The sequence below is a fragment of the Hemiscyllium ocellatum genome, unplaced genomic scaffold (assembly GCF_020745735.1).
Source record: "Hemiscyllium ocellatum isolate sHemOce1 unplaced genomic scaffold, sHemOce1.pat.X.cur. scaffold_3415_pat_ctg1, whole genome shotgun sequence".
NCBI classification, from domain to species: Eukaryota; Metazoa; Chordata; class Chondrichthyes; order Orectolobiformes; family Hemiscylliidae; genus Hemiscyllium; species Hemiscyllium ocellatum.
In genome coordinates, this window is record NW_026868412.1 from 12,783 (window position 1) to 40,576 (window position 27,794).

At 54.9% G+C, this 27,794-nt stretch overlaps 1 protein-coding gene across 1 annotated transcript in view; it reads left to right on the forward strand.

Annotated features, from left to right (window-relative positions):
* Positions 1 to 27,794, forward strand: part of LOC132813165 (integrator complex subunit 3-like) — a gene marked incomplete at its 5' end in the record, with an annotated part of 44,859 nt that overhangs the window by 11,743 nt on the left and 5,322 nt on the right. The window contains 9 exons of the mRNA XM_060823088.1: positions 5,001 to 5,104; positions 6,343 to 6,387; positions 7,582 to 7,701; positions 7,869 to 8,022; positions 9,560 to 9,628; positions 14,147 to 14,222; positions 23,011 to 23,124; positions 24,466 to 24,514; positions 25,120 to 25,287. Of these exons, the coding sequence (XP_060679071.1) occupies positions 5,001 to 5,104; positions 6,343 to 6,387; positions 7,582 to 7,701; positions 7,869 to 8,022; positions 9,560 to 9,628; positions 14,147 to 14,222; positions 23,011 to 23,124; positions 24,466 to 24,514; positions 25,120 to 25,287 (899 nt within the window). The remainder of the gene's footprint in view (positions 1 to 5,000; positions 5,105 to 6,342; positions 6,388 to 7,581; positions 7,702 to 7,868; positions 8,023 to 9,559; positions 9,629 to 14,146; positions 14,223 to 23,010; positions 23,125 to 24,465; positions 24,515 to 25,119; positions 25,288 to 27,794) is intronic.

The window sequence follows — 27,794 nt, forward strand, 5'->3', positions numbered from 1 at the left end:
ACAGTTCCAAGGTGGTTTGGTTTTGTGGCTGATGTTGGAACAGTCTGGGCAGGAAGGAGGGAGAGCTGAGACAGGATGCTGCTTCCAGTTCAATGTTGTGCTTCAGCTCCTCCGAGAATCACAGCCACATCTCAGCAGAAGCTAATTAACTGGCGAGTTGTGAGTGTGTCACACTTCAGAGCCTGCTGCTGAAGGGGAGTGTGTGTTTGCTCTCCTCCTGCAAGTGGTGTTGTGTAAAGTCTTGGGAACAGATTGCAGTGTAAGAGAGAAGAGGGGTGTTCAATGGGGGTGGGCGACACTGTCACTGCAGGAAGCTGCCTCTTCCCTGCTCAACCCCTGCCTGTGTGGGCCCGGTCTGCCTGTGTGGGCCCGGTCTGCCTGTGTGGGCCCGGTCTGCCTGTGTGGGCCCGGTCTGCCTGTGTGGGCCCGGTCTGCCTGTGTGGGCCCGGTCTGCCTGTGTGGGCCCGGTCTGCCTGTCGCGCTCTGTCCCAAATGTGGATGTATGTTAACAGCACTGTGTGTCAGGGCCTTGCCTTGGCCTTGCATCTGTACCTGCTGCTTGTTTGCCTTTCCCTGAGTCTGCACCCAGTCTTAACCAACTGAACCCAGAGTGAGCAATGAGCAGACTCTCTCTGAACCAGATGTAGAGCAATTCAATGCTATCTTAGCCACTAAACAGCCCAGGTTGCTGCAAATCGGGGACAAAGTCAGAAGCTCATCAGGTCTGGCAGCACCTGCTTTCTCTCCAGCAGCTCATGGTTTGGTTTTATTAATCAGCCACGTTTACAAAATCGAAGAAACAACCCATCACCATTCCCCCTGTCAGTGGGAGGAACAAGCAGCCAGGGCTTGGCGTGTCCGAACTGTTCGAAAGATAGGCTTGCATTTCGGTAGCGCCTTCCAGGGCCCCAGATGGTCCCAAAAGTCAATGAAATACTCCACTTCAGGAGTGAGGGTGCTGTTATTCAGGGTGATTGTGGTGTAGTGGAAATGTTGCTGGTTTCTGGGGCATGGGTTCAGTTCCCGTTGTGGTAATTAGGACAATTTCCATTCAATCAATTAATTAAATCTGGGCCATCGAATGGGGAAGGAAGTAGGATCTTTGTTACCCTTTTCATTCCTTCCTGGGGCGTGGGTGTGATTGACAAGGTGACGATAAGGTCAGGAGGTTGGGGTGCTGGGAATCAGAGAGGACAGTGGGAAGTAGTTAGATGAACAGTTGAAATGCCTCACGTTCAAGGCTCTAGACCAAGTTGCTGGAAGGTAGGACAGTGTAGGCAGGTCAACCCACTCGGTATGAGGACTGTTAGGGACCAGACCAGAGTCCTCAGCCTCTCCCAAACTACTACTGATTTCAAAGGAAAATGTTCTGTGTTCCAAATGCGATTCAATTGATCAAACAACTCCTCATTCAGCAAAACCCAATTTACAGAAACGCTATACTTCCTCCAAAGAGAGAGGAAATTGGAACTACGTAACTCTGTCGGAAAGCTAAACTGAATAATGGAGTAGAACATAGAACAGTCCAGCACAGAACAGGCCCTTCAGCCCACGGTGTTGTGCTGACCACTGGTCCGCATGTATGCACCCTCAAATGTCTGTGACCATATGCATGTCCAGGAGTCTCTTAAATGTCCCCAATGACCCTGCCTCCACAACTGCTGCTGGCAACGCATTCCACGCTCTCACAACTCTGTGTAAAGAACTCACCTCTGACATCCCCTCTATACTTTCCTCCAACCAGCTTAAAACTATGACCCCTTGTGTTAGACATTTCTCCCCTGGGAAATAGTCGCTAGCTATCAACTCTATCTATGCCTTTCATTATGTTGTTTACTCCTCAATTAGGTCCCCTCTCCTCCTCCTCTTCTCCAATGATAAAAGTCCGAGCTCAGTCAACCTCTCCTCATAAGATGAGCCCTCCAATCCAGGCAGCATCCTGGTAAACCTCCTCTGAACCCTCTCCAAAGCATCCACATCTTTCTTATAACAGGGCGACCAGAACTGGACGCAGTATTCCAAGTGCGGTCTAACCAGAGTTTTATAGAGCTGCAACAAGATCTCGCAACTCTTAAACTCAATCCCCTTGTTAATGAAAGCCAAAACACCATATGCTTTCTTAACAACCCTGTCCACTTGGGTGGCCATTTTAAGGGATCTACGTACCTGCACACCAAGATCCCTCTGTTCCTCCACACTGCCAAGAATCCTATCCTTAATCCTGTACTCAGCTTTCAAATTCGACCTTCCAAAATGCATCACCTCGCATTTATCCAGGTTGAACTCCATCTGCCACCTCTCAGCCCATCTCTGCATCCTGTCAATGTCCCACTGCAGCCTACAACAGCCCTCTATACTGTCAACGACACCTCCAACCTTTGTGTCATCTGCAAACTTGCTGACCCATCCTTCAATCCCCTCATCCAAGTCATTAATAAAAATTACAAACAGTAGAGGCCCAAGGACAGAGCCCTGTGGAACACCACTCACCACAGACTTCCAGGCAGAATATTTTCCTTCTACTACCACTCGCTGTCTTCTGTTGGCCAGCCAATTCTGTATCCAGACAGCTATGTTCCCCTGAATCCCATTCCTCCTGACCTTCTGAATGAGCATACCATGGGGAACCTTATCAAATGCCTTGCTGAAGTCCATATACACCACATCCACAGCTCGACCCTCATCAACTTTTCTAGTCACATCCTCAAAGAACTCGATAAGGTCTGTGAGGCATGACCTGCCCCTCACAAAGCTGTGCTGACTGCATTTAATCAGGCCATGCTCTTCCAGATGGTCATAAATCCTATCCCTCAGAATCCTTTCTAACACCTTGCAGACGACAGACGTGAGACTGACTGGTCTGTAATTGCCGGGGATTTCCCTATTTCCTTTCTTGGAGAGGAATTACATTCGCCTCTCTCCAGTCCTCAGGTACGACGCCAGTGGAGAGCGAGGATACAAAGATCTTCGCAAGTGGCGAAGTAATCGCATTTCTCGTTTCCTAAAGCAGCCGAGGACAAATCTGGTCCGGGCCTGGCAACTTGTCAATCTTAATGTTTGACAAAATTTTCAGCACACCAGCTTCCTCTATCTCTATCCATTCCAGCATGCACACCTGCTCTCCAAAGGTTTCATTCACTACAAAGTTCGTTTCTTTCGTAAAGACAGAAGCAAAAAACTCATTTAAGGCTTCCCCTCCCTCCTCAGACTCCACACACAAGTTCCCGATGCTATCCCTGATCGGCCCTACTCTTTGTTTGACCATTCTCTTATTCCTCACATAAGTGTAAAACGCCTTTGTGTTCTCCTTAATCCGTTCTGCCAAGCCTTTCTCGTGTCCCCTCCTGACTCTCCTCAGACCATCTTTGAGCTCCTTCCTCACCTGCCTGTAATCCTGTAGAGCTGAGCTTGACCCTGGCTTCCTCCACCTTAGGTAAGCTACCTTTTTCCTTTTGACGAGAAGCTCCACCACTCTCGTCATCCAAGGTTCCTTTATCTTACCCCTTCTTGCCTGTCTCAGAGGGACATATTTATTCATCACTTGCAACAACTGTTCCTTAAACAGTCTCCACATGTCTATAGTGCCTTTACCATGGAACAATTGCTCCCAATCCATGCTTCCTAACTCATGTCTAATCGCATCATAGTTTCTTCTTCCCCAATTAAATATCCTCCCATTTTGCCTAATCCTCTCCTCCTCCATAGCTATGTAGAATGTGAGGCAGTTGTGATCACTATCACCAAAATGCTCTCCCACCACAAGATCTGATACCTGCCCCGGCTCGTTTCCTAGCACCAAGTCCAGAATGGCCTCTATCACTAATTAACTGTTCCAGTATAGTCACATCTCATAAACACACCCCTTGGCACAAAGGCACGTTCAGACACCGATTGTCTCCCGTGCAGCTCCCGCAGTAGAATAGCTGTAACTAGGAGAGGGATAGAAGTAGTTTCCGCCTCTTAAAGACCCCAACAGCGGCCGCAGAAAGCTCAAGCTGAACTCCCTGGTTCTGTGCCTGGCAGCTTGAACACACCCAGTCAGGCTGCTTCTATTGTTGCAACCCATATCTTAATTAAAGAACCAAGGCCCCACCGGTTGTTTATCTTCTCATAGACCACTCAGCGCCTGTTCTCCGGTCTCTCTCTGAAAGAAACCAAGTCAAAGCACACCTCCTGAATACCACAGCATCGTCAAACTTCCCTCTGTGCTTTCCTGATGCCCTCGCTGAGATCCGTGTCGCGGAGTTAGTCACTGATCTTAAATTCTGAGTAGGTTGGTGGGACTTGGACCCAGAGCATTGACCTGGCCCTCTGGATTCCCTGGCCAGTGACACTGGGCACAAGAGACCAGGACGGAAGTGATCCCGGTGGGCACAAGCTGGTTTCCAAGCTGAGGAGGAGATGAACGGGGGGAGGGGGGGCGAGGTTAGGTTTATGGAGGGGGTTCGGGGGAGGTTTGAAAGCAGGGATGAGGAGTTGAAAACCAAGGTGCTGTCCGAGCCCCTGTGGGTCAGCGTGCTTTAGAAGGAGATAGGCGAGTGAGAGGAGGGCAGGGAAAAATGGGGTGTATTTCAGCCAGCCACAGTTCAGCTGATTGGCTTCTAGACGGCCTCACATTATATAACCATCATTTTCCCCCGTAACACTGTCAGGAGTTATTGTCAATGAAGCTAAATGTATTTTCTGTCTTTCTGTCTCTGTGTCTCTCTTCGCTCTCTCTCCTCCTCTGCCTGTCCCCCCTCTCTCCCCCTCTCCCTGTCCCCCCTCTCTTTCTCTCCCCCTCTCCCTGGCTCTCGCTCTCTCTCCGTCCTCTTCTTCCCCCCCCCCGTCCTCTTCTCCCCTCTCCCTCTCTCTTCCCCCTCTCCCTGCTCTCTTCCTCTCTCTCTCTCTCCTCCTCCCCCCCCCCCCCCCCAATCCTCCCTCTCTCTCTCCCTGTCCCCGTTTTTTCTCTCTCTCTCTCTCTCTGTCTGTCTCTCTCTCTCTCTCTCTCTCTCTCGAAGGATGATTTTGATACAGAGCTGATGGTGACACTGGCGTCCTGCCTCGTCGAGCTGTTTAAGGGACACTTCAGGGGTGAGGTTCTGCCAGAGGAGATCACCGAGGAGTAAGTGCCAACTTCAGTCACTGTGTTTGTGGTCTAATACCTGGCTCACCAGCGAGCTGAATGGAGTGGCTGGATAGAAACTGGCACACTGGGGAACCATGAGGGCAACCAATTGGAATTGCTCCATATCTGATACAAGCACAGACAGTAGGTACAGGAGGAGGCCATTCTGCCCTTCGAGCCTGCACCACCATTCAATATGATCATGGCTGATCATCCTTAATCAGTATCCTCTTCCTGCCTTATCCCGATCACTCTTGATTCCACTATCCTTGAGAGCTCTATCCAACGCTTTCTTAAATGAATCCAGAGCCTGGGCCTCCACTGCCCTCTGGGGCAGAGCATTCCACACAGAGTGACCGAGAGCCAGCTGTGGGAGCCTCTCGCTGCCACCGTCGCAACCTCTCGGTAAACCGTTGCACTGTTTCACGGTGCAGCCTGCTGTAAAGCTGGGATACAGCCTCAGCATTTTGGAACACAAGCATTGGTGGATTTACTCCGAATATTTCACAGCAGAGGACTGAAAATAAACTTTGACCCACCGACAGTGCTGCACCCCCTCAGCACTGACCCCCCCCAACAGTGCGGCACCCCCTCAGCACTGACCCTCCGACGGTGCGGCGCTCCCTCAGCGCTGACCCTCCGACGGTGCGGCGCTCCCTCAGCGCTGACCCTCCGACGGTGCGGCGCTCCCTCAGCGCTGACCCTCCGACGGTGCGGCGCTCCCTCAGCGCTGACCCTCCGGCGCCCACTCGAGCAGCTGTTGGATGATAAAGCTGTTCCTTTGCAGAGTTAGAGGAAGGACCCAACTGTTGCCTATCCAGTGCAGGGTCTTGCCCATGTTGTGCCCTGTGTATGTTAATCTCTGCTCTCTGTTACCGATGTCTGAACTTGGAGCAACTCCTATTGAAGCCCCTCCTCCTCTGAAATCCTGCATGTATCTGGTGTACAACTGAGGGTCTCTGTGCTCCTAGGGGTCCCAGCGCCTGAGGACCCCCGTACACAGGGCTGTAGGTTCCTCAATTCCCTCTGTAAATCCTTCCAGTTCAGACCCTTTCTCCCTGAAGATGTTCCTGACACCTGGGCCCCTTGGCCAAGCTGATGTCCCTGATACTGTTTTATATGGCTCCACGTTGCCATGGGTCCGATTTCTGCTTCTGTAAAATACTGGAGATGATTTGCTGTGTTGCAGTGAGTCGTTGTTTGATGTGTGATGTGTGAAACCGACTGTGTTTCAGGTCTCTGGAGGAGTCGGTGGGCAAACCCCTTTATGTTACGTTCAGGTAAGATTACACCGAAGGCAGTCAGCTCCAGGGAGGGGCTGAAGGGGCTGGGGCTAATCTTACAGGGGTCGGGTAAATAGACCAAGTCTTTTTGCCTGGGGTGGGGGAGTCCACAACTAGAGGGGCATAGATTTAGGGTGAGAGGGGAAAGATTTAAAAGGGACCTGAGGGGCAACTTTTTCACCCAGAGGGTGGTACGTGTGTGGAATGAGCTGCCAGAGGATGTGGTGGAGGCTGGTACAATTACAACATTTAAGAGGCATCTGGATGGGTATATGAATCGGAAGGGTTTGGAGGGATATGGGCCGGGTGCTGGCAGGAGGGACTAGATTGGGTTGGGATATCTGGGTCAGCATGGCCGAGTCGGGCCGAAGGGTCTGTTTCCGTGCTGTACATCTCTGACTCTGAGCTGTAAACAACATGGAGATTGTATTCTCCAGGTATCCAGCCCACAGACCCCCAAACCCAGTTGTTAGATTGTGGTTTGCTGCTGTATACTAAAACTCTCTGTCACCAGGTCACACAAGCTCCACTGTCTGTCACTGTATACTCCAAACCCCTCACCCCCATCCCCTCACCCCTGCTTCAGGACAGGCACAGGGACCCAGCAGCTGAGACTGGAGTTGAATGACTCCTCTTCATTGCATGATGGCCATGAATCCATTACCAACTGTTGGCAAAGCCCACATGGCTCACTCATCTCCTTTCAGGAAGGGAGCACGTAACTCCAGACCCACCGCGATGGCGGTGGCTCCTCGCTGCCCCCCTCCCCCGGGGCATTTAGGGATGGGTAATAAATGCTGGCCTGGCCTCATCCTGTGAATAAATGAAGAGAATCCCAACCAGTGCAACTTTGTGTAAAACAGAGAGAATTAAAAGTGTGTGTGAGGCCTAAACCTGAATGTCTCCGTTGGGGAGGGGGAACAGAAATAAACCGCAATCTCTCTGAAAACCGTTCTCTGGGATCTGGGTGTCACTGCCCCGGGAAGCTGGTGTCGGTAAATATCTGCATGTTGTGAACAAGGTGGTTCCAGGAGCTAAAGGGGGTCCTCGTGTGAGTGTGTGTGAGAGGGAGGAGATGTTTTCAGTGGGGTAGTGTGGCCCTATCCTTCCAGGAGGGTAGAGGTTCCGAGGACTCGGGGACAGTATCCGCCCAGTGTGACGCTCATGGTCGTTCTTCGTGTCCTTCTCCAGGAACCTGTGTCAGATGCAGGAGGATAACAGCAGCTTCTCCTTGTTGTTGGAGCTGTTATCGGAATTGTACCAGAAGCAGCCCAAGATCGGTTATCACCTCCTGTACTATCTGCGAGCCAGGTAGGGGTCCTTCCCAGCTGGAGAGGGGGGGGGGTTCCCCAATGGAGCAATGTCCAGAGAGACCCGGGGGGGCAGGAAACTCTGTTCAAGGCGGTCTCCTCTGCTCGCGGTTGCTGAGTTAGGAAGCAGGGTCCCGTCTCGTTATTGCTTATGCCTGTTTCTTTCAGTAAAGCAGCATCGGGGAAGATGAGGCTGTACGAGTCCTTTGCCCAGGCCACCCAGCTGGGTGATCTGCACACTTGTCTCATGATGGATATGAAAGCCTGTCAGGAGGATGACATTCGGCTGCTCTGCTACCTGACCCCAACTATCTACACCTCGGTAAGGTCTTGTACGCAGAGTGTTCTGGGTGTGGGGCAACAGGCAGAGGGTCAGTGCGGAGGGAGCGCCGCACTGTCAGAGGGTCAGTGCGGAGGGAGCGCCGCACTGTCGGAGGGTCAGTGCGGAGGGAGCGCCGCACTGTCGGAGGGTCAGTGCGGAGGGAGCGCCGCACTGTCGGAGGGTCAGTGCGGAGGGAGCGCCGCACTGTCGGAGGGTCAGTGCGGAGGGAGCGCCGCACTGTCGGAGGGTCAGTGCGGAGGGAGCGCCGCACTGTCGGAGGGTCAGTGCGGAGGGAGCGCCGCACTGTCGGAGGGTCAGTGCGGAGGGAGCGCCGCACTGTCGGAGGGTCAGTGCGGAGGGAGCGCCGCACTGTCGGAGGGTCAGTGCGGAGGGAGCGCCGCACTGTCGGAGGGTCAGTGCGGAGGGAGCGCCGCACTGTCGGAGGGTCAGTGCGGAGGGAGCGCCGCACTGTCGGAGGGTCAGTGCGGAGGGAGCGCCGCACTGTCGGAGGGTCAGTGCGGAGGGAGCGCCGCACTGTCGGAGGGTCAGTGCGGAGGGAGCGCCGCACTGTCGGAGGGTCAGTGCGGAGGGAGCGCCGCACTGTCGGAGGGTCAGTGCGGAGGGAGCGCCGCACTGTCGGAGGGTCAGTGCGGAGGGAGCGCCGCACTGTCGGAGGGTCACCGTGGAGTGTACCAGACATTTGGAGGTGCCCTCTGAAACAAATCTTTCAGATTCGGCTGGAGAGTGGAGGGGCTTCTGTATCCTGCGGCTGGCTTTACTCATTGCGTTCCGAGCTAGTGCTGTGGCACTCTGACCTCTGCACTGTCAGGCCGACCCTTTCATGGTGCATTGTGAGCTGGCTGTGTCGGAGTGCTGGGGCTCTGAGATTAAACAAGGCGTTCAGTCAAGTTAAAGCACCGCTGGATGTAGATCAGGGAGATGGAATCCACTGTCTCTGAAACTGATTGTGAGGTGGTGATCCACACTGCGTGATCTTGCAGTCCCTGTTTGCTGAGGTAACTGTACCCTCACCTCCTGAGTGCCGGCTTGTACAGTGGGTGGGTGTGTGTGTGTGAGTGAGAGAGAGAGAGCAGGCGGCGTGAGGTGTATAGTGACCGTCTCTCCCCCTGCTCCCAGATTGTTTCACTGCCCGGGTAGACCTGGCTGTGTGTGTGTGTGTGTGTGTGAGAGAGAGAAACCATCACCAAGTTGGCAGCTCCCTGCACAACTCACCAATTCTCAACCTCCCCCAATCCCCCCAAAAAGGGGTACATTCTTCCCCACGTGAAGACAATTGTCATGAATTGGTGAAGAACAATTCTGATCGACCCAAACAGAAGCATACTCTCTGCGTTTACTGTATACAAACACTGCCAGCTCGCTTGGAAAGGGACAAGACCCCCAGCCTGCATTATCACAGTGAGGGGCTGGGGAGAGCTATGATAGATTGGAGTGGGGCTTATAGGGAGTTCCTGGTTGCGATGGGGCTCACGTCGCTGTCAGCCTGTGTGTAATGTTTGCTTTTCTCACCTTCCAGTTCCCCGATGAGACGTTACGCAGCAGTGAACTCCTCAACATGATTGTTGCTGTCATTGACTCTGCCCAGGTCAGTCTGCGTCCGAACGTGCTGGGGAACTCGTCCGAAACTCCATCCACCGGCTGCTGTCCAAGCAGCTCCAGCAGGGTCCAAAGCAGGAGATCCCAGGGCACTCATTTCCCCAGGCATGGGCAGCATTTCGCTCTTCATCTTCCCAACCTACTGTCAACGCACATTACTGTGGTATTTACCCCAGGGTTATACAGGGACAGACCTGTCCCCACCTGTACTGTACCCCAGTGTTATACAGTGACAGACCTGTCCCCCACCAGTACTGTACCCCAGTGTTACACAGGGACAAACCTGTCCCCACCCAGTACTGTACCCCACTGTGATACAGTGACAGACCTGTAACCACCAGTACTGTACCCCAGTGTTATACAGGGACAGACCTGTCCCCCACCAGTACTGTACCCCAGTGTTACACAGGGACAGACCTGTCCCCCACCAGTACTGTACCCCAGTGTTACACAGGGACAGACCTGTCCCCCACCAGTACTGTACCCCAGTGTTACACAGGGACAGACCTGTCCCCCACCAGTACTGTACCCCAGTGTTATACAGTGACAGACCTGTAACCACCAGTACTGTACCCCAGTGTTACACAGGGACAGACCTGTCCCCCACCAGTACTGTACCCCAGTGTTACACAGGGACAGACCTGTCCCCCACCAGTACTGTACCCCAGTGTTACACAGGGACAGACCTGTCCCCCACCAGTACTGTACCCCAGTGTTACACAGGGACAGACCTGTCCCCCACCAGTACTGTACCCCAGTGTTATACAGGGACAGACCTGTCCCCCACCAGTACTGTACCCCAGTGTTATACAGGGACAGACCTGTCCCCCACCAGTACTGTACCCCAGTGTTATACAGTGACAGACCTGTCCCCCACCAGTACTGTCCCTGCGTTTTGCGTGCCAGGACTTGTATATCAGGTCCCTGTATCCTTTTCTAACCATGAGTCCTGTTCCCATGCTCTGTGTTTTGAGGAGTGTTTGTGTTCTTCCTGGTATAATGTTAGTAACTGTTGTGGGGTGAGATTTTGACGTGCAGTTTTTGTGACTGTGCCCTGTTTTCCCAGATTCTGCATGTCCTCCTCTGAGTGAGGGCTGTCTCCCAGCTGGGAGGGTTTTGCTGCTATCCTGTTGCTGTGCGGGTGTTGTGGCTGTGTCCTGTTCTGTTTCTGTGTATCGCTGGCTGCTGCCTTTCCAAGCTCCCCTCGTGGCTGATGCCCTGAGAGGGTTAAGGCCAATTACCGCTGGGCCAGAGCTGGGTAAACATGCGAGTGGAGCATTGTGCTCTGCTTTGCAATTGTTAATAAGCTGCTTGTTAGTCAGTGAGGGCAGAGGGAAGATATTATCACTGTGACAGACTGCTCCAATTTCCTGGAAACACCTAATTGTTCCAAAACCTTCCATCCCTCCCATTTGCAATGCCGACTGTGTTCCTTGTGAGCAGATTGGCACACACTGGCATGTTTTGTTGGTAAATAGGAGAAGCTGCGTGTACCTTGCTGATGCCCATGTTTGTTCATACACTGCAGGCAGCTCATTATAACCACGTCAGCCTTGTCACTGGGCTCCCCAATTATTTGCACTGACCTCATCTTCCCCGAACCCTCTTGTTCCCCATCCTGTGATGTTTTGTCCCTGTTCCAGTGCTCCCACTCTCCCCGTCTTTCTGTGGTGTATGCCCAGGCCCTTCCAATCCCATCCCATGGACCAGGCCCACTGCTGGGCTCTCACAGCCACCTTCTGTCCATTCCCACTCTTCAACTCTTCCCAATCTCCTCCTCGTTGCCCTTAGTTCTGCCCCCAAGGCAGCATTCCAATCACACTGGCCAATCCCGTACTGCCTCTGAGTGCCCCCACTGAAATCTCCATCCCTGATGAAGGGCTGATGCCTGAAACGTGAACTCTCCTGCTCCTCGAATGCTGCCTGACCTGCTGTGCTTTTCCAGCAACACGCTTTTGAGTCTGACTCTCCCGCATCCAGTTCCTCACTTTCTCCCCATCTGATGACCCCAGGTGACGTACGCCTGGCCCAGCATTGCAGTCTCCTGCCTAGACCATACCCCCATTCCCACCATCCCTGTTCCTGCCCTGTATTGTTGCCAGCTGTTTTCCCAGATGGTTTAGTGTTGTGTCCGTGTGGTTCTGACCAATGAGCTGTGACTCTTTGGGAATCCCCATGTAGCTCATTACGAGTGAGTGGTAGATACTGTCACTGGCTACGTCCTGTCTGATACGGGCAAGGTACATACCGGGGATAGTTTATCCTTCCTCCATTTCTGTTATCCTGTGTTTGTCAGCTGTAAGGCAGGTGTCTTACAGCAGAGTGGTAGTGTCCCTACCTGGGACCCAGGAGGCCCAGGTTCGAGTCCCACCTCTTCCAGAGGTCTCCTGCAGCTATACACTGACTTCAGAACCTCGAGTGTAAACTCCCAGGTGAAGTGTGTGTTTCCCTGGGTTTAGCTGTGGAGTGATTCTGTTCCCTCGCTGTTTATGGTTACGTTTGCCTGTGTAGCTGCACTGTGGCTTCTTGTGTGCATTCAGCCCTTGGCTGGGCCTGACATGGTGTCTGCACTGAGCTCCCTCGGTGGACCATGCTGCTGGGGGACAGAGCTAGGCTTAGTCCGGTTCACCCCGGTGCTCTGTACTCTGTGGCTAGCGTGTGAATGAATTAGGGGCCAGCATCTCCAGTCTCTCCTGCCTCTGCTGACATCAACCAGGAGCAGCTGCGAGGCTCTACTTTGCCGAATAGTCTGGACTTTTGGAAATGCATAGAACCAGTGCCTTTGGCAAGTCAGCAGCTTCAGTAAGAGACCGAAAAGTGAAGATAACTGAATGCCAGAAACATCTTGTTGGTTCGGCAGGCTCCTATTGCCATGATTTATCTTCCATCCTTGGGTATAGGTGCCTGGGCACATTGCCTGAGCTGTGATCATGTGTGGGCCACATGTTGTTTTTCTGGAGAATATCCCGTGTCCTATCTGGGAGACTAGAATCAGGTGGTGGTTGGGTTGGGATTAAATTGTCTCCGCCCTTAGGTTAGACTCTGCCATTTGAAGTTACTGGACACTACCCTAATCATAGCCTCTCCGCATTGTGACAGCAGCCCATCAACTCCACACTGACCCAGTCAGGAGCAACCCAGCCAGACCTACCCATCCCAACTCGATCCCTGTAAGCCTTTATTCCCAACAGCCAACCCACCCTAACCTGCACATCCCTGGACACTATGGGACAATTTCCCATGGCCAATCCACCCTAACCTGCACATCCCTGGACACTATGGGACAATTTCCCACGGCCAATCCACCCTAACCTGCACATCCCTGGACACTATGGGACAATTTCCCATGGCCAATCCACCCTAACCTGCACATCCCTGGACACTATGGGACAATTTCCCACGGCCAATCCACCCTAACCTGCACATCCCTGGGCACTATGGGACAATTTCCCATGGCCAACCCACCCTAACCTGTACATCCCTGGGCACTATGGCTAGGGGATTTTGATTCCCCTCACTGTAAATCAGGCTGTTGATCCCTCCCTCCAGAGCGGCAAATGTTTCTTCCTCTACCCTGCTTGAATTTCCCCCAATGTGATACATCTCTGCCGTGATCGCCCCTGCCCTTGGTCACCTCCGTTCTGAGGTTGACCTTCCTGGTTTGTCCAATCTCTGTCCATCGCTGCAAATGTGCAGGCCCCACCTTGACGTGGGTGGGGGGGGGGGCCGTGCTTGTTACTGGGTTGGTCAGGCTGCATGCCTTGGCGGTTTGGGGAGTTTGGATGCGGTTTTTCCACATGGCTGGAATCATCGCAGTGAGCTGCTGCTGTTGGATTGTTTCAGTTTCTGACCCCCGACAAAGCAGTGATTGTGGTCGCATCACCCTGAAATCCGAGCGGGGGATGGTGGGGGTGATCTTGATTGTACCTTATACGTGGGCGAGAGTTATCAGGACTGCCTCAGTAAGCATAGTCAAGGCAGAGAGAGAGTTTTCATCAGGAAGGGAACCGAATCCTTGTGGGAAAAGGCAGGACAGTGAGAGCTGTAAGCTGTATCAGACCCGCTGTAATCTTGCCGTATCGCAGAGCAGGCTTGATGGGCTGAATGGCCACCTTCAGTTGCTCTAGTTTTCTGGTTGAAAGCCAGGCGGGTAGAGGAGAGGATCTTGTTAAGGCAGACGAGTGTGGATGTTGCAGCTCTCTGCACCACAGAGCCAAGTCAGGCTGCCCTTGAAACCTTAACTCCGTTTCTCTCTCTGCAGATGCTGCCAGACCTGCTGGCTTTCTCCAGCACACACACTCTGTTTCAGCGAGGATAGAATGGCAGTATTGAGGGGCTGATCAGCCTCCTCTTCTGTTGCTTCAGGGTAACCAGTTACCGGGGAGGGATATTGGGCTGCTGGGAGTTGTGTGTGATCAAAGAGATGTGCCAGATGTCCTGGTGTGAGGGGTTCGGGAGGGACCTGGAGGTGTGGAACGGCTAGTGATGTCCCTGGTTTGTCTTCCAGCTGCAGGAGTTGGTGTGCCACATAATGATGGGGAACCTGGTGATGTTTCGCAAGGATTCTGTCCTCAACATCCTGAGTAAGTGTGCCATCCTTCCCCTCTGTGTTGTTATTGACCTGACGTGCCAGTAGTGAGCTGGAAGGAGCTCCCATTGAGCTATCGTGCAGTCCTGAGACAGTGCTGCACTCTCCCCCAGCCTGGCCTGCTGTCTCTCAGATCGTCCTCACGTCTCCCCAGTCCACCAAAGCCCTGAGATACCCCCCCCATGCAGGTCTGACCTGCGCCTGTTCTGATGCTCTGATCGCTCTGCCAATGTCCTTCTGAAACTCCTGTTGTTCCAGATTTCCAGCTGGCTGGGGCACGCTCTCTACGAAGTTGGGGGCTGTCTGGGAAAGATGGGTTGTGTATGTTTTGCCTGATTTTCATGCTGTGCTTTTCCAGCACCACTCTAATCTAGACTCAGTGAATGTTTCCTGCCTTCTGTCATCTGCACCTCCCCAGCTTCTGTTACTTGGCCATTGACGGCTGGGTTTACACCTGCCTGGATCCCAGGTTCTGGAACTCTCCCTCAACCTCTCATCCCTTTCTCCCTTCCCTACACGCTGCCTTTGTGCCCAAGCCTGTGTGACCTGGTGTGTCTCAGGGTCACAGCTGGAGGGACAGTGCTCCTACCAGGCTGTCTGAGAAATTAGATTCTAGATTAGAGTGGTGCTGGAAAAGCGCAGCAGTTCAGGCAGCATCCGAGGAGCAGGAAAATCGGCGTTACGCCTCTATTCCCTGATGAAGGGCTTTTGCTCAAAACGTTGATTTTCCTGCCCCTCGGATGCTGCCTGAACTGCTGCGCTTTTCCAGCACTGCTCTAATCTCGACTCTGGTTACCAGTGTCTACAGTCCCTGTGTGAAAAACTAGCAGAGGCCACCCAAGCCAGACCGGGTAAGGTTGGCAAGCTGTGTACCACCAGCGATATCACTGGGAGACAACTTGGCCCGGCAGATGCGGAACTGGCAGTCTGTACAGGCAGATCATGGGGTTCTCCTCCTGAGCAGGGAATCGAGCCAGTTTTTAATGGGAATATTGCACAATGATGCTCATAGAAAATAGGGAAGATGCAGTAGTCTTGACAATCAAGTAATCCAGTTGCAATGGTGCTAATCGCAGAGCAGTTGTCAGAAGGATGTCCTGAATGTGGATGCAATGGAGCACCCTGCCAGTATTAATGGGATCGGGGGATTCCAGGGTGTGAGAGAATGTCCCTTTTCCCTGGCAGTGAGATGTTTCCGTTGTCTCTCTCTCTCTCTCTCGGGTGAGTGAGATATTCTGGAACCTCTGTGTGTGCTTTGACATCGCTGGTTTATGAGACTGCCCTGGATCAGGTCCAGGAAGCTGATTGTTCGCTTGTCTCGGACAGTGTATTCCCTGGTCTGCGAGTGACCGCGCTCATGTCGGGTTTCTCTTGCCAGCTTGTTTGGTCAATGCTGAGGCATTCTGGGTGTTTGCGGTATGGTTTGGGCAGGTTTGATTTTCAGTGTTGTGCGTGGGTAGGCAGGGGGGCAGGTCTCTTCCCACACAGGCGCTATACAGATGCAACTTGCCATTGAGACGTAACAAGGAGAGAGATGGAAGGTGAGAGGAGACGTAAGGAGGGGGTGGAGGAGGTGACAGGGATGGGGAGGGGCTGGAGGGGGTGACAAGGATGGGGAGGGGCTGGAGGGGGTGACAAGGGCGGGGGGGGCGACGGGGACGGAGGGCGGGGGGGGCGACAGGGATGGGGAGGGGCTGGGGGGGCGGAAACAGGGACAGGGAGGGGACGGAGGGGGGTGCGACAGGGCCGGGGAGGGGCTGTAGGTTGGAGTGAGGCAGGGCTGTAGGGAGCTGCAGTATGTCGGGCGGTGTGTGTGGAAGTGATGATACTGGCTGGATTGCTGAGCGTTGGGAGGAATTACCCAGTGTCCTTGGGGCAGGTTTAAAGTGAACAGGAAGGCTGAGGGCGCTCAGTAAGGTGACATGATCAGAGGGTCAGGGCTGTTCACATTTCCCCCTCTCCCCGGCCCCCTCCCGTTTGGCATGGGACTCGATCCCCCTCCACCCTCGAACTATTCAGTGAGCCTGCCCCAGCATTGCCTTCACGACGTGAGAGGGTGACAGTTGCCTGACCTTCTTGAGGGAGCGCTCCTCCTCTGTCTGAGTGTTTTGAAAGCTGTCTTTGTGTTCCTGAGTTCTCCACAAGAGCAGAGAGACCCTTACCACATCCACCCCCTTGTTATCGGTCACCAGCCCTCTCACTGTGCAACTGCAGTGGGAACACGGCCAGCCTGTTCTCGAATAACATGCCTGCCTGAATAATGTCAGGCCTCAGTTTAGCTGACAGTGGAAGATCTACAAACACCACTGCTTTTCCTCAAAGTAATCGTTTACAACCCCTTGCAAGGTCACTTTCTCTGACTCCGTGTGACCACAGTAGACTTCGAACGGATCCAGCAACTCAAGACTGGGCATCCATGAGGCACTGAGGGCAATCAGCAGCAGCAGATTTGTACTCCAGCACAATCTGTACCCTCACAGCCCGGCATATCTCCCACTCAACCAATACCTCAAGTCAGGGGATCAACCCTGGTTCTATGGAGAGTGCAGGAGGGCACCACACATACCTAAACATGAGGTGGCAACCTGGTGAATCTATCAAACAGGACTAATTGCGTACCAAAAAGCATAAACAGCGAGTGATAGACAGAGCAAAACAACCCTGCAGCCAATGGATCAGATCTTAGCTCTGCAGCCGTGCCACATCCAGTCAGGAATGATGGTGGAAAATTAAACAGCTCACTGGAGGAAAAGGCTCCACAAATATCCCCATCCTGAGTGATGCGGAAGCTGCACATCAGGGCAAAAGATAAGGCTGAAGGATATGCAACAGTCTTCAGTGAAGGGTGAGTGGCTGATCCATCTCCTCCAGAGACCCCCAGCTTTCGGCCAAGTCCGTTCACTCCACGTGACGTCAGGAAATGGCTGGGAGCATTGGACACTGCCCAGGCTGTGTGTTGTGACAGGAGCACTGAAGGCATGGCTGAAAGCTTGCTTCATCTCTTCCCCAGGCTTTCAGTCAGACCGCCATCATTGGGATCTATCCACCAGTGTTCAGGATTCCCAAGGCAGCACAGATGGGAGCCAGCCAATGACCAGCTCACTAGTCTAGGCTCAACCATCAGCAGTGCTGTCGCTGACACCCAGGTTAGGTTCCTCGCAGGCCCATTCCAGCCTTGGTTCAAACATAGACAGAAGAGCGGAATTCCAGACCGGAGAGGGACAGCCCTTGACATACAGGCCAGATTCAGCCAAATGTCCTAACCAAACTGGAACCAGTCCTCCGCTGTTTAGAGTCCTACCTGGCACACAGGAAGGTGGTTGTGGTTGGTGGAGGTCAGTCCTCTCCACTCCAGGACACCTCTGCAGGAGTCCCTCAGGGTAGTGTCCTCAGCCCAACCATCTTCAGCTGCTTCGTCGCTGACCTTCCCTCCATCAGAAGGTCAGAGGTGGGGATGATTGAATGATATTCAGCACCATTCACCCCTCATACTGAAGCAGTCCGTGTCCAAATGCAGCAAGACCTGGGCTGGGCTGACAAGGGTCAAGTAACACTCTCACTATAAATGCCAGACAATGACCCATCTCCAATGAGAGACAATCTAACCTCTGCCTCTTGACATTCAATGGCGTTACCATCACGGAATCCCCCACTGTCAACTTCCTGGGGGTTACCATTGACCAGAAACTCAACTGGGCTCACCCCACAAACCCAGTGGCTACAAGAACAGGTCAGACGTTGGGAATCCTGCAGCAAGTCATTCCCTTCCTGACTCCCCAAAGCCTGTCCACCATCTCCAAGGCCCAGGTCAGGGGTGTGATGGAATGCTCCCCATTTGCCCTGGCTGGGGGCAGCCCCAATAACACTCTGGCTTCCCACAAGCCCCTGCTTGATGAGCACCACACCCACATGCATCACCGACGCTCGGTAGCAGCAGAGTGTACCGGCTACAAGGTGCACTGCAGCAACTCGACCAAGGCTCCTCAGACAGCTGCTTCCAAACCCAGGACAGCTTCCATCGGGAAGGACAAGGCCAGCAGATCCATGGGAACACCACCCCCTGCAGGTTCCCCTCCGAGCCACTCACCGTCCTGACTCCAAAATATATTGGCTGATTCTTTACTGTCGCTGGGTTAGAATCCTGGAATTCCCTCCCCAAGGGCATTGGGGGGAAAACCCACAGCAGTGGCTCACCCCTGACCCCCTCAAAGGGTAGTTAGCGACGGGCAGAATATGCCAGTCATACCCATGTCCCTTTTATGAATGGATGTATGAAGCAAAGTACAGCTGACAATGTGTTGCTGGAAAAGCGCAGCACGTCTGGCAGCATCCGAGGAGCAGGAGAGTCGAGGTTTCAGGCATGAGCCCTTCTGGAAATCCTGAAGAAGGGCTCACACTTTCTCCCTGAAGCAAAGCACAGCCCACCTTCCTGGCGATGAATCTCTCGAGTGTGGGGGGTGGGGCGGGGGAGGGCGTTGATTGTTCTTACCTGACCCCCCCTGGGCCAAGCACAAAGCACTTTGGTTAATTGATGACAGCCTGCTGAAGGCGGAGGAGAGCACGTGAACGTTAGCTCACCTTGAAGCAGCCTCTTTACCAGGTGATTGCTAACGTCAGTGTGGCTCCCCGTCAGCGGGAATGTCATGGCTTTAATTTGGGTGAAGGTGAGCTGAGGCCAGTCACTGACCAACTGCTCTGTGACCCTGATAAATCATCGCCGTCTTAAACAGCTGTCTGACCTTTGCCAGCTCCTGAGTGACGCTCTGCTGGTTGTAGGAGGGTGCCACAGACCGAGCTGGGGAGGGGAAGTGAAATATTTGCTTCTGCAAGTCCGAGAGAGGTTGGGATCAGAGTAGGCAGTTCAGCCCTTTCAGCCTGCAGCCCGTGGCTGCTGTACAGAAACGCATTGGCTCCTTGAATCAGTCGATGGATTCCGCCTCCGCTGCACTGTGGGGACAAACAATTCCACAGATTCCCAACCCTCTGTGGGAAGCCATTTCCCCTCTTAGCTCCTCTCGCTCTGCATCTGTACCCTCCTGTTCAAAACTGCTCTACAAGGGGGAAATATCTGTACAACTCCTCAATCCTCCTCAGCATTTTCTACATCTCCGTTAAATCCCCCCATCACCACCCGCGTGCACTGGCTCAGTGGTTAACACTCCTGCCTCTCAGCGCCAGGGACCTGGGTTTGATTCCACCTTTGGGCGACAAGTGCTCTCCAGTCAAAAGGTGTGTAGGTTAGGGTGGATTGGCCATGGGCAATTGTCCCATAGTGCCCAGGGATGTGCAGGTTAGGGTGGATTGGCCATGGGAAATTGTCCCATAGTGCCCAGGGATGTGCAGGTTAGGGTGGGTTGGCCATGGGAAATTGTCCCATAGTGCCCAGGGATGTGCAGGTTAGGGTGGGTTGGCCATGGGAAATTGTCCCACAGTGCCCAGGGATGTGCAGGTTAGGGTGGATTGGCCATGGGAAATTGTCCCACAGTGCCCAGGGATGTGCAGGTTAGGGTGGATTGGCCGTGGGAAATTGTCCCATAGTGCCCAGGGATGTGCAGGTTAGGGTGGGTTGGCCATGGGAAATTGTCCCACAGTGCCCAGGGATGTGCAGGTTAGGGTGGGTTGGCCATGGGAAATTGTCCCATAGTGCCCAGGGATGTGCAGGTTAGGGTGGGTTGGCCATGGGAAATTGTCCCACAGTGCCCAGGGATGTGCAGGTTAGGGTGGATTGGCCATGGGGAATGCAGGTTACAGAGACAGGGTAAAGGGTAGGGTCTCGGTGGGATGGTGTTCAGAGGGTTGGTATGGACTTTATGGGCCGAATGGCCTGCTTCCATTCTGTAGGGATTCTTCTGAACTCTAGTCTGTGCAAACCCAAACTTGCCAATCACTCCTTAGATGAAATAACTGTCCTACAGGAAGGGTGTTGTGAAACTTGAAAGGGTTCAGAAAAGATTTACAAGGATGTTGCCAGGGTTGGAGGATCTGAGCTACAGGGAGAGGCTGAACAGGCTGGGGCTGTTTTCCCTGGAGCGTCGGAGGCTGAGGGGTGACCTTATAGAGGTTTGCAAAATTATGAGGGGCATGGAATAGGATAAATAGACAAAGTCTTTTCCCTGGGGTGGGGGAATCCAGTCCGTGGCGGCACGGTGGCACAGTGGTTAGCCCTGCTGCCTCACAGCGCCTGTAGACCTGGGTTCAATTCCCGACTCAGGCGACTGTGTGGAGTTTGCACGTTCTCCCCGTGTCTGCGTGGGTTTCCTCCGGGTGCTCCGGTTTCCTCCCACAGTCCAAAGATGTGCGGGTCAGGTGAATTGGCCATGCTAAATTGCCCGTAGTGTTAGGTAAGGGGTAAATGTAGGGGTATGGGTGGGTTGCGCTTCGGCGGGTCGGTGTGGACTTGTTGGGCCGAAGGGCCTGTTTCCACACTGTAAGTCTAATCTAATCTAAACTAGAGGGGCATAGGTTTAGGGTGAGAGGGGAAAGAAATGAAAGAGATCCAAGGGGCAACTTTTTCACCCAGAGGGTGGTACGTGTATGGAATGAGCTGCCAGAGGAAGTGGTGGAGGCTGGTACAATTACAACATTTAAGAGGTATCTGGATGGATATGTGAATAGGAAGGGTTTGGAGGGATATGGGCCGGGTGCTGGCAGGTGGGACTGGATTGGGTTGGGATATCTGGGTCAGCGTGGACGGGTTGGGCCGAAGGGTCTGTTTCTGTGCTGTACATCTCTGAGACTCGCTGACGGCCCGTTGTTCCCTGGGATCAGCCTGGTTAATGTTGGTGCAGTGTTATTCCGGAGCTGAAAGACCCCACGGCCATGACTCTGAGAAATATTCAGTTGGTAGCCAAGCATTTTGGTAGCGCCCTGAAACCTCCCAAGTTTGACATCTTGGTGATATCGGAAGGTGGGCCGGTGTGCCAAGTCAACTGGACATCTCGGAAAGCAGGCATGTTTCTTTGTGGGATCTTGCTGTATTTTACCCACACTGGTGTTGGGGGGGGTTGTAGAATGTGCATTGTTAAGCTGTGCAGTGCTTTTGAGTGCTCCCCGTCGCTATATAAATGCGGGTCTGCATTGCGTTTTGAATGTGCGCACGTTGCAGGTACGTGGAGAAGGTGTGCTCTGAATTGCAGACTCGGTGTATGTGTGATCAAAGCAGGCCCGAGCTGCCCCCCTGCGCACATTTCAATGCAATCTCACTTCACCCACACATCCCCGGCCAAGCCTGCCAGACAGATACCGGCTCTCCCGAGCCCGGCACCACTCCGGTCCCTGTGGAATCTCCTGGAGCTCTCCCTTTGCTCAGGATGAGTACCAGCTGTAATCCCAGAGTCCTGACCCTTCTCCAACCTTCCTGTTAGACTCCTGTGCGATTCATTCTGGCAGTTTACGTCAGAACCGAAATGCGTTACACTTGAATTGAGGTAGCGCCTAACCTGCCACACACCCTATGTTTCAGCCTCTTGCGTCTCTCTCTGTCTCGCACTCCATCTCATCTCCTTCTGACTCTCTCCATTCCCCACCTTGCTCTGTCTACCTCATTTCCTCTGTCTGTCTGTGCCCCTTCCTGTCTGTGGGTCTCCCTCCCTCCCCCACCCACCATCTCTCTGTCTGTCTCTCTCTCTCCCCCTCTCTCTGTCTCTCTCTCTCTCTCTCTCTGTCTGTCTGTCTCTCTGTCTCTCTCCCCCTCTCTGTGTCTCTCTGTCTGTCTGTGTCTCTCTGTCTGTCTGTCTCTCTCTCTGTCTGTCTCTCTCTCTGTCTGTCTCTCTCTCTGTCTCTCTGTCTGTCTGTCTCTCTGTCTGTCTCTCTGTCTGTCTGTCTCTCTGTCTGTCTGTCTCTCTGTCTGTCTGTCTCTCTGTCTGTCTGTCTCTCTGTCTGTCTGTCTCTCTGTCTGTCTGTCTCCCCCCTTGTCTCTCTCTTTAATTACAGCCGCAGTTCCCTGCAGATTGATGGCTGCTCTGGGGAAGCAGTGATCTGTCAGCTCTGGCTATGAGAGGATCTGCCTAATGGGTGTCTGGGAGTGAATTACAGCGTATAATTTAATCAGTGGCGTCGCTGACCACAGGAACCCTTTGACAGCCCCAGCTCAGAGTGCTTTCTGGATGTAATTGTTCTATTAAATGTTGGCTCCTCACTTGCCCCTGGCAGGATCATTCTGCATCCTCCCCTTTATCAGGTCGGCCATGACTTTGGCAACGTTCCTGAGAATCGAGCTGGGAGGTTCCGGTCTGAGCTCAGCACTCCCGCTCCCTCCAACCACCGTGTGTCTTCGCCCAGCCCGGAGCAGTATTATACCAAACTGAATAGCACTTTCTCCCTTTTGGAAGCAAGGAGTGAATGGAGGGGGTATTTGGAGACCCGTGTTAATGACAGCAGCCCCCAGCAGTGTGACCTGGAGGAGACCCTGCTTCCTTGTTTACCCAAGGAGCTGGGCCTCACCTTCCTGGGTTCGATGCCTGGGCACTCACCTACTGGGGCGGCAAGGAGAGGTGCCCCTTCCCCCTTCAGAATGGCTCAGACCAGCTGGCGAAACCTAAGGACTGGTGGCTGTGAAAGCCCAACCCCCCCCCATCCCCACTGACCACCCTGGGACTCACAGTTGATAGAGCAGGGGAATCAGGCTGCTCTCTGTATTGTCTTGGTTCGGGGGGGTGGGGTGTGTGTGTGTGGGGGGGGGTGAGGGGGGAGGAAAGAGGAGGAGGAGGAGGAGAAGAGAGGTGTGTCTGTGTGGGTGGTGTTCCCCCGTACTGACCCTGAGCTGTTACCTGCTTGCTCCCCAGTTCAGAGCCTGGATTGGGAGACCTTTGAGCAGTACTGTACCTGGCAGCTGTTCCTTGCTCACAGCATTCCCCTGGAGCTGGTGATCCCCATCCTCCAACACGTCAAATATAAAGGTACACACACACACACGCACTGAGAGCGGACCGGGCCGAGCTGCAGCCCCTCGGGGAGCGTGAGGCTGCTTCTCATCCAGCCATTCCCCCGCCCCCTCCCCCTCACTACCCTGCTGTTCCCCCCCTCCCCCTCACTGCCCTGCTGTTCCCCATTCCCCCTCACTGCCCTGCTGTTCCCCATTCCCCCTCACTGCCCTGCTGTTCCCCATTCCCCCTCACTGCCCTGCTGTTCCCCATTCCCCCTCACTGCCCTGCTGTTCCCCCCCTCCCCCTCACTGCCCTGCTGTTCCCCCCCTCCCCCTCACTGCCCTGGTGTTCCCCCCCTCCCCCTCACTGCCCTGCTGTTCCCCCCCTCCCCCTCACTGCCCTGCTGTTCCCCCCCTCCCCCTCACTGCCCTGCTGTTCCCCCCCTCCCCCTCACTGCCCTGCTGTTCCCCCCCCTCCCCCTCACTGCCCTGGTGTTCCCCCCCTCCCCCTCACTGCCCTGCTGTTCCCCCCTCCCCCTCACTGCCCTGCTGTTCCCCCCCTCCCCCTCACTGCCCTGCTGTTCCCCCCCTCCCCCTCACTGCCCTGCTGTTCCCCCCTCCCCCTCACTGCCCTGCTGTTCCCCCCTCCCCCTCACTGCCCTGCTGTTCCCCCCCTCCCCCTCACTGCCCTGCTGTTCCCCCCTCCCCCTCACTGCCCTGCTGTTCCCCCCTCCCCCTCACTGCCCTGCTGTTCCCCCCTCCCCCTCACTGCCCTGCTGTTCCCCCCCTCCCCCTCACTGCCCTGCTGTTCCCCCCTCCCCCTCACTGCCCTGCTGTTCCCCCCCTCCCCCTCACTGCCCTGCTGTTCCCCCCTCCCCCTCACTGCCCTGCTGTTCCCCCCTCCCCCTCACTGCCCTGCTGTTCCCCCCCCTCCCCCTCACTGTCCTGCTGTTTCCCCCCCCTCCCCCTCACTGCCCTGCTGTTCCCCCCTCCCCCTCACTGCCCTGCTGTTCCCCCCTCCCCCTCACTGCCCTGCTGTTCCCCCCTCCCCCTCACTGCCCTGCTGTTCCCCCCTCCCCCTCACTGCCCTGCTGTTCCCCCCCCTCCCCCTCACTGCCCTGCTGTTCCCCCCCCTCCCCCTCACTGCCCTGCTGTTCCCCCCTCCCCCTCACTGCCCTGCTGTTCCCCCCTCCCCCTCACTGCCCTGCTGTTTCCCCCCCTCCCCCTCAGTATCCTACCATTTCTGCCCCACTTCCTGTTCGCCCCCCCCCCCCCCCCCCCCCAAGCTGTCAGGGTGCACTGGGCCGGGATGTCTGTGTGGGATCTGAATGACAGGGTGCTGTAGTTGATCCCAGTCTCGTCCCTTCCCTTCCAGAGCACCCTGAGGCCCTGTCGTGTTTACTGCTGCAGCTCCGGAGAGAGAAGTAAGTGTGCCTCTCAGTTTGGCTGGTTTCCACTGCCCGTTACAGGCTGGCTCTCACCTCAGGGAGGGAGGACAGGGCTCTCAGGGTCACAGAGTGCCGCACTGTCGCAGGGTCAGTGCTGAGGGAGCGCCGCACTGTCGCAGGGTCAGTGCTGAGGGAGCGCCGCGCTGTCGGAGGGGTCAGTGCTGAGGGAGCGCCGCACTGTCGCAGGGTCAGTGCTGAGGGAGCGCCGCGCTGTCGGAGGGGTCAGCGCTGAGGGAGCGCCGCGCTGTCGGAGGGGTCAGCGCTGAGGGAGCGCCGCGCTGTCGGAGGGGTCAGCGCTGAGGGAGCGCCGCGCTGTCGGAGGGGTCAGCGCTGAGGGAGCGCCGCGCTGTCGGAGGGGTCAGCGCTGAGGGAGCGCCGCGCTGTCGGAGGGGTCAGCGCTGAGGGAGCGCCGCGCTGTCGGAGGGGTCAGCGCTGAGGGAGCGCCGCGCTGTCGGAGGGGTCAGCGCTGAGGGAGCGCCGCGCTGTCGGAGGGGTCAGCGCTGGCTGGTGGAAAGGCCTCCCCCTGTGCTGTTGTGGGATTAGTGAGACTGTCTGTTTCTCCCCCCCCCGTCCGCGGGCAGGCCCACTGAGGAGATGGTGAAGATGGTGATGAGTCGCCCATGCCACCCTGATGACCACTTCACCACCAGCATCCTGCGGCAGTGGTCCATGAAGTACGATGACACACTGGCCGAGCAGATCAAGGCCCTGCTCATCAAGAACAACAGCCTACCCCGAAAACGCCAGAGGTGAGGGGCAGCAACGGGGGGTACCAGTCAGGGTGGCTCTGTGCCATTCCGCCCCTGGCAGAGAGGGTGGAGGTGGGGGTGTGAGGTTGGAGACCCTGCTGTCTGGGTGCTGTGCCCTCACCCATACTCAGTGAGCTAGAGGTGGTCATTCAGCCCTGGGAGCCTGCTGTCCTCACCAGTACGTTCACTGCAGATCTGACCATAGCTTCCTGCACTATTCCCCACCCCCGATAATCCCTGGTTATTAATAACCAATCTGCCTGCCCCTTTAAAAATGCTGGACTGTTTAGCACTCTCAGCTTTGAATTCCGAAGACACTCCACCCTCCGGGAGATCAGTCTTGCCCAGTCTCTGTCCTCAACAGGCACCCCCTTGTTTACAAACTATGGGCCCCGCGTTCAGGTCTGCCCACGTCCCATCAGCTTTTCTGTGGGCTTTAATTCACTTGTTCAGCTCCAGACCGTCCAGACCTCACCTTCGCTCACTCATCCCAGGGATTTATCAAGTGAACCTTCTGGGTGGACAGTGACCAGGGAATGGACACACTGCTGTTTGCGGGGACGGGCTTTTGACCCAGTGACCCTGGAGGAACGGTGAGGTGTCTCTGAGTCAGGATGGTGTCGGAGTGGGGGGGTCCCGAGGGCACTTTGCAGGGGTTGGTGTTCAGATCTGTCTGCTGTCCTAGTCTTTGGAGATGATAGCAGCGTTGGGTTTGGAAGGTGCTCTCTCGGGACCCTTGGTGAGTTGCTGCAGTGCGTCTGGGAGATGGTGTACACTGCTGTGACTGAGCGTCAGGGGGACGAGGGAGTGGGTGTTTGTGGAGTGTCCCCTTAAAGGTACAGGCACCCCTTACCAGGGCGTCCCCTTAAAGGTACCGAACCGTCCTGAGCTCGATGCTGGTTTTCTCGAGTCCCTGACTCCCACTGGGTTACTGCGATGCTTACGTTGTCGAGCTTCCCTTGAAAGGAGCTCAGTCAGAGATGGTTTGTTTGTGCTGTGGTTGGAGTATGTCCTGCTGGCTGAACAAAGGTGGCTGCTCACTAACCAGGTCCCCCCTCTCTCCCCTCACCAGCAGGGGCAGGCTCCCCGAGGCAATGGAGAATAACTCAAGGGGGTCGGCAGGAAAGACTGTGTTCAGGTCACTGCTGTCGGAGATGTTAGGGGAGGCTAGATGGGCTGAGTGGCCTGTACTGAAAATGTGTTGCTGGAAAAGCGCAGCAGGTCAGGCAGCATCCAAGGAACAGGAGAATCGACATTTCAGGCATAAGCCCTTCATCAGGAATCTAGCAGGAGAATCGACGTTTCAGGCATAAGCCCTTCCTGAAGAAGGGCTCATGCCCGAAATGTCGATTCTCCCACTCCTTGGATGCTGCCTGACCTGCTGCGCTTTTCCAGCAACACATTTTTCAGCTCTGATCCCCAGCATCTGCAGCCCTCACTTTCTCCTGAACGGCCTGTACTCTGCTAGCTCACTCCTCAGTCGAAGTCAGGGTACCTACCAGGGCAGGCCTGGTGCTGCAGTGGGAACTTGCAGCCCTTGGACTAGCATTGCAGCCAAGAGGGTATGAGCCCTTCGTCTTTGAGGGGAGTGCCTTCCCCCTGTCACGCTGCTGTACAGGGGAGACTGACTGCTGTGTGATTGGGAGTCGGTGCAGCTGTTGGCTTGGGGGGGGGGGGGGGAGGGTTTTGAACCATCGCCGCAGTTTCTCTGCTCAGACACGACAGCTGTCTCCAGCTTCCTGCTCCACTGTGGAGGGAGGCAGGACGGGCCTGCCCTCTGCTGGACACCGCCAGCCCTGCGGGCAGGCACGGAGCTGCAGTACCACTCCTGTCCAGCCCAGGGCACACTGACCACCTTACCCCCTCCCCCTCTCCCTCCACCAACACCACCGGAATCCCCTGCTGAGATTCTCCATTTTCAGACGATTATGTCTGTGTTCTGAGGGATAGATCATCCCCCATTTGAGGCCTTTTGAGTAGGCCTAAGACATAGGAGTGGAAGTAAGGCCATTCGGCCCATCGAGTCCACTCCGCCATTCAATCATGGCTGATGGGCATTTCAATTCCACTTACCCGCATTCTCCCCGTAGCCCTTAATTCCTCGTGACAACAAGAATCTATCAATCTCTGCCTTGAAGACATTTAGCGTCCCGGCCACCACTGCACTCTGTGGAAATGAATTCCACAGGCCCACCACTCTCTGGCTGAAGAAATGTCTCCGCATTTCTGTTCTGAATTGACCCCCTCTCATTCTCAGGCTGTGTCCATGGGTCCTAGTCTCCTCGCCTAATGTAAACAATTTCCTAGCGTCCACCCTTTCCAAGCCATGTATTATCTTGTAAGTTTCTATTAAGTCTCCCCTTAATCTTCTAAACTCCAACGAATACAATCCCAGGATCCTCAGCCGTTCCTTGTATGTTAGACCTGCCATTCCAGGGATCATCCGTGTGAATCTCCACTGGACACGCTCCAGTGCCAGTATGTCCTTCCTGAGGTGTGGGGACCAA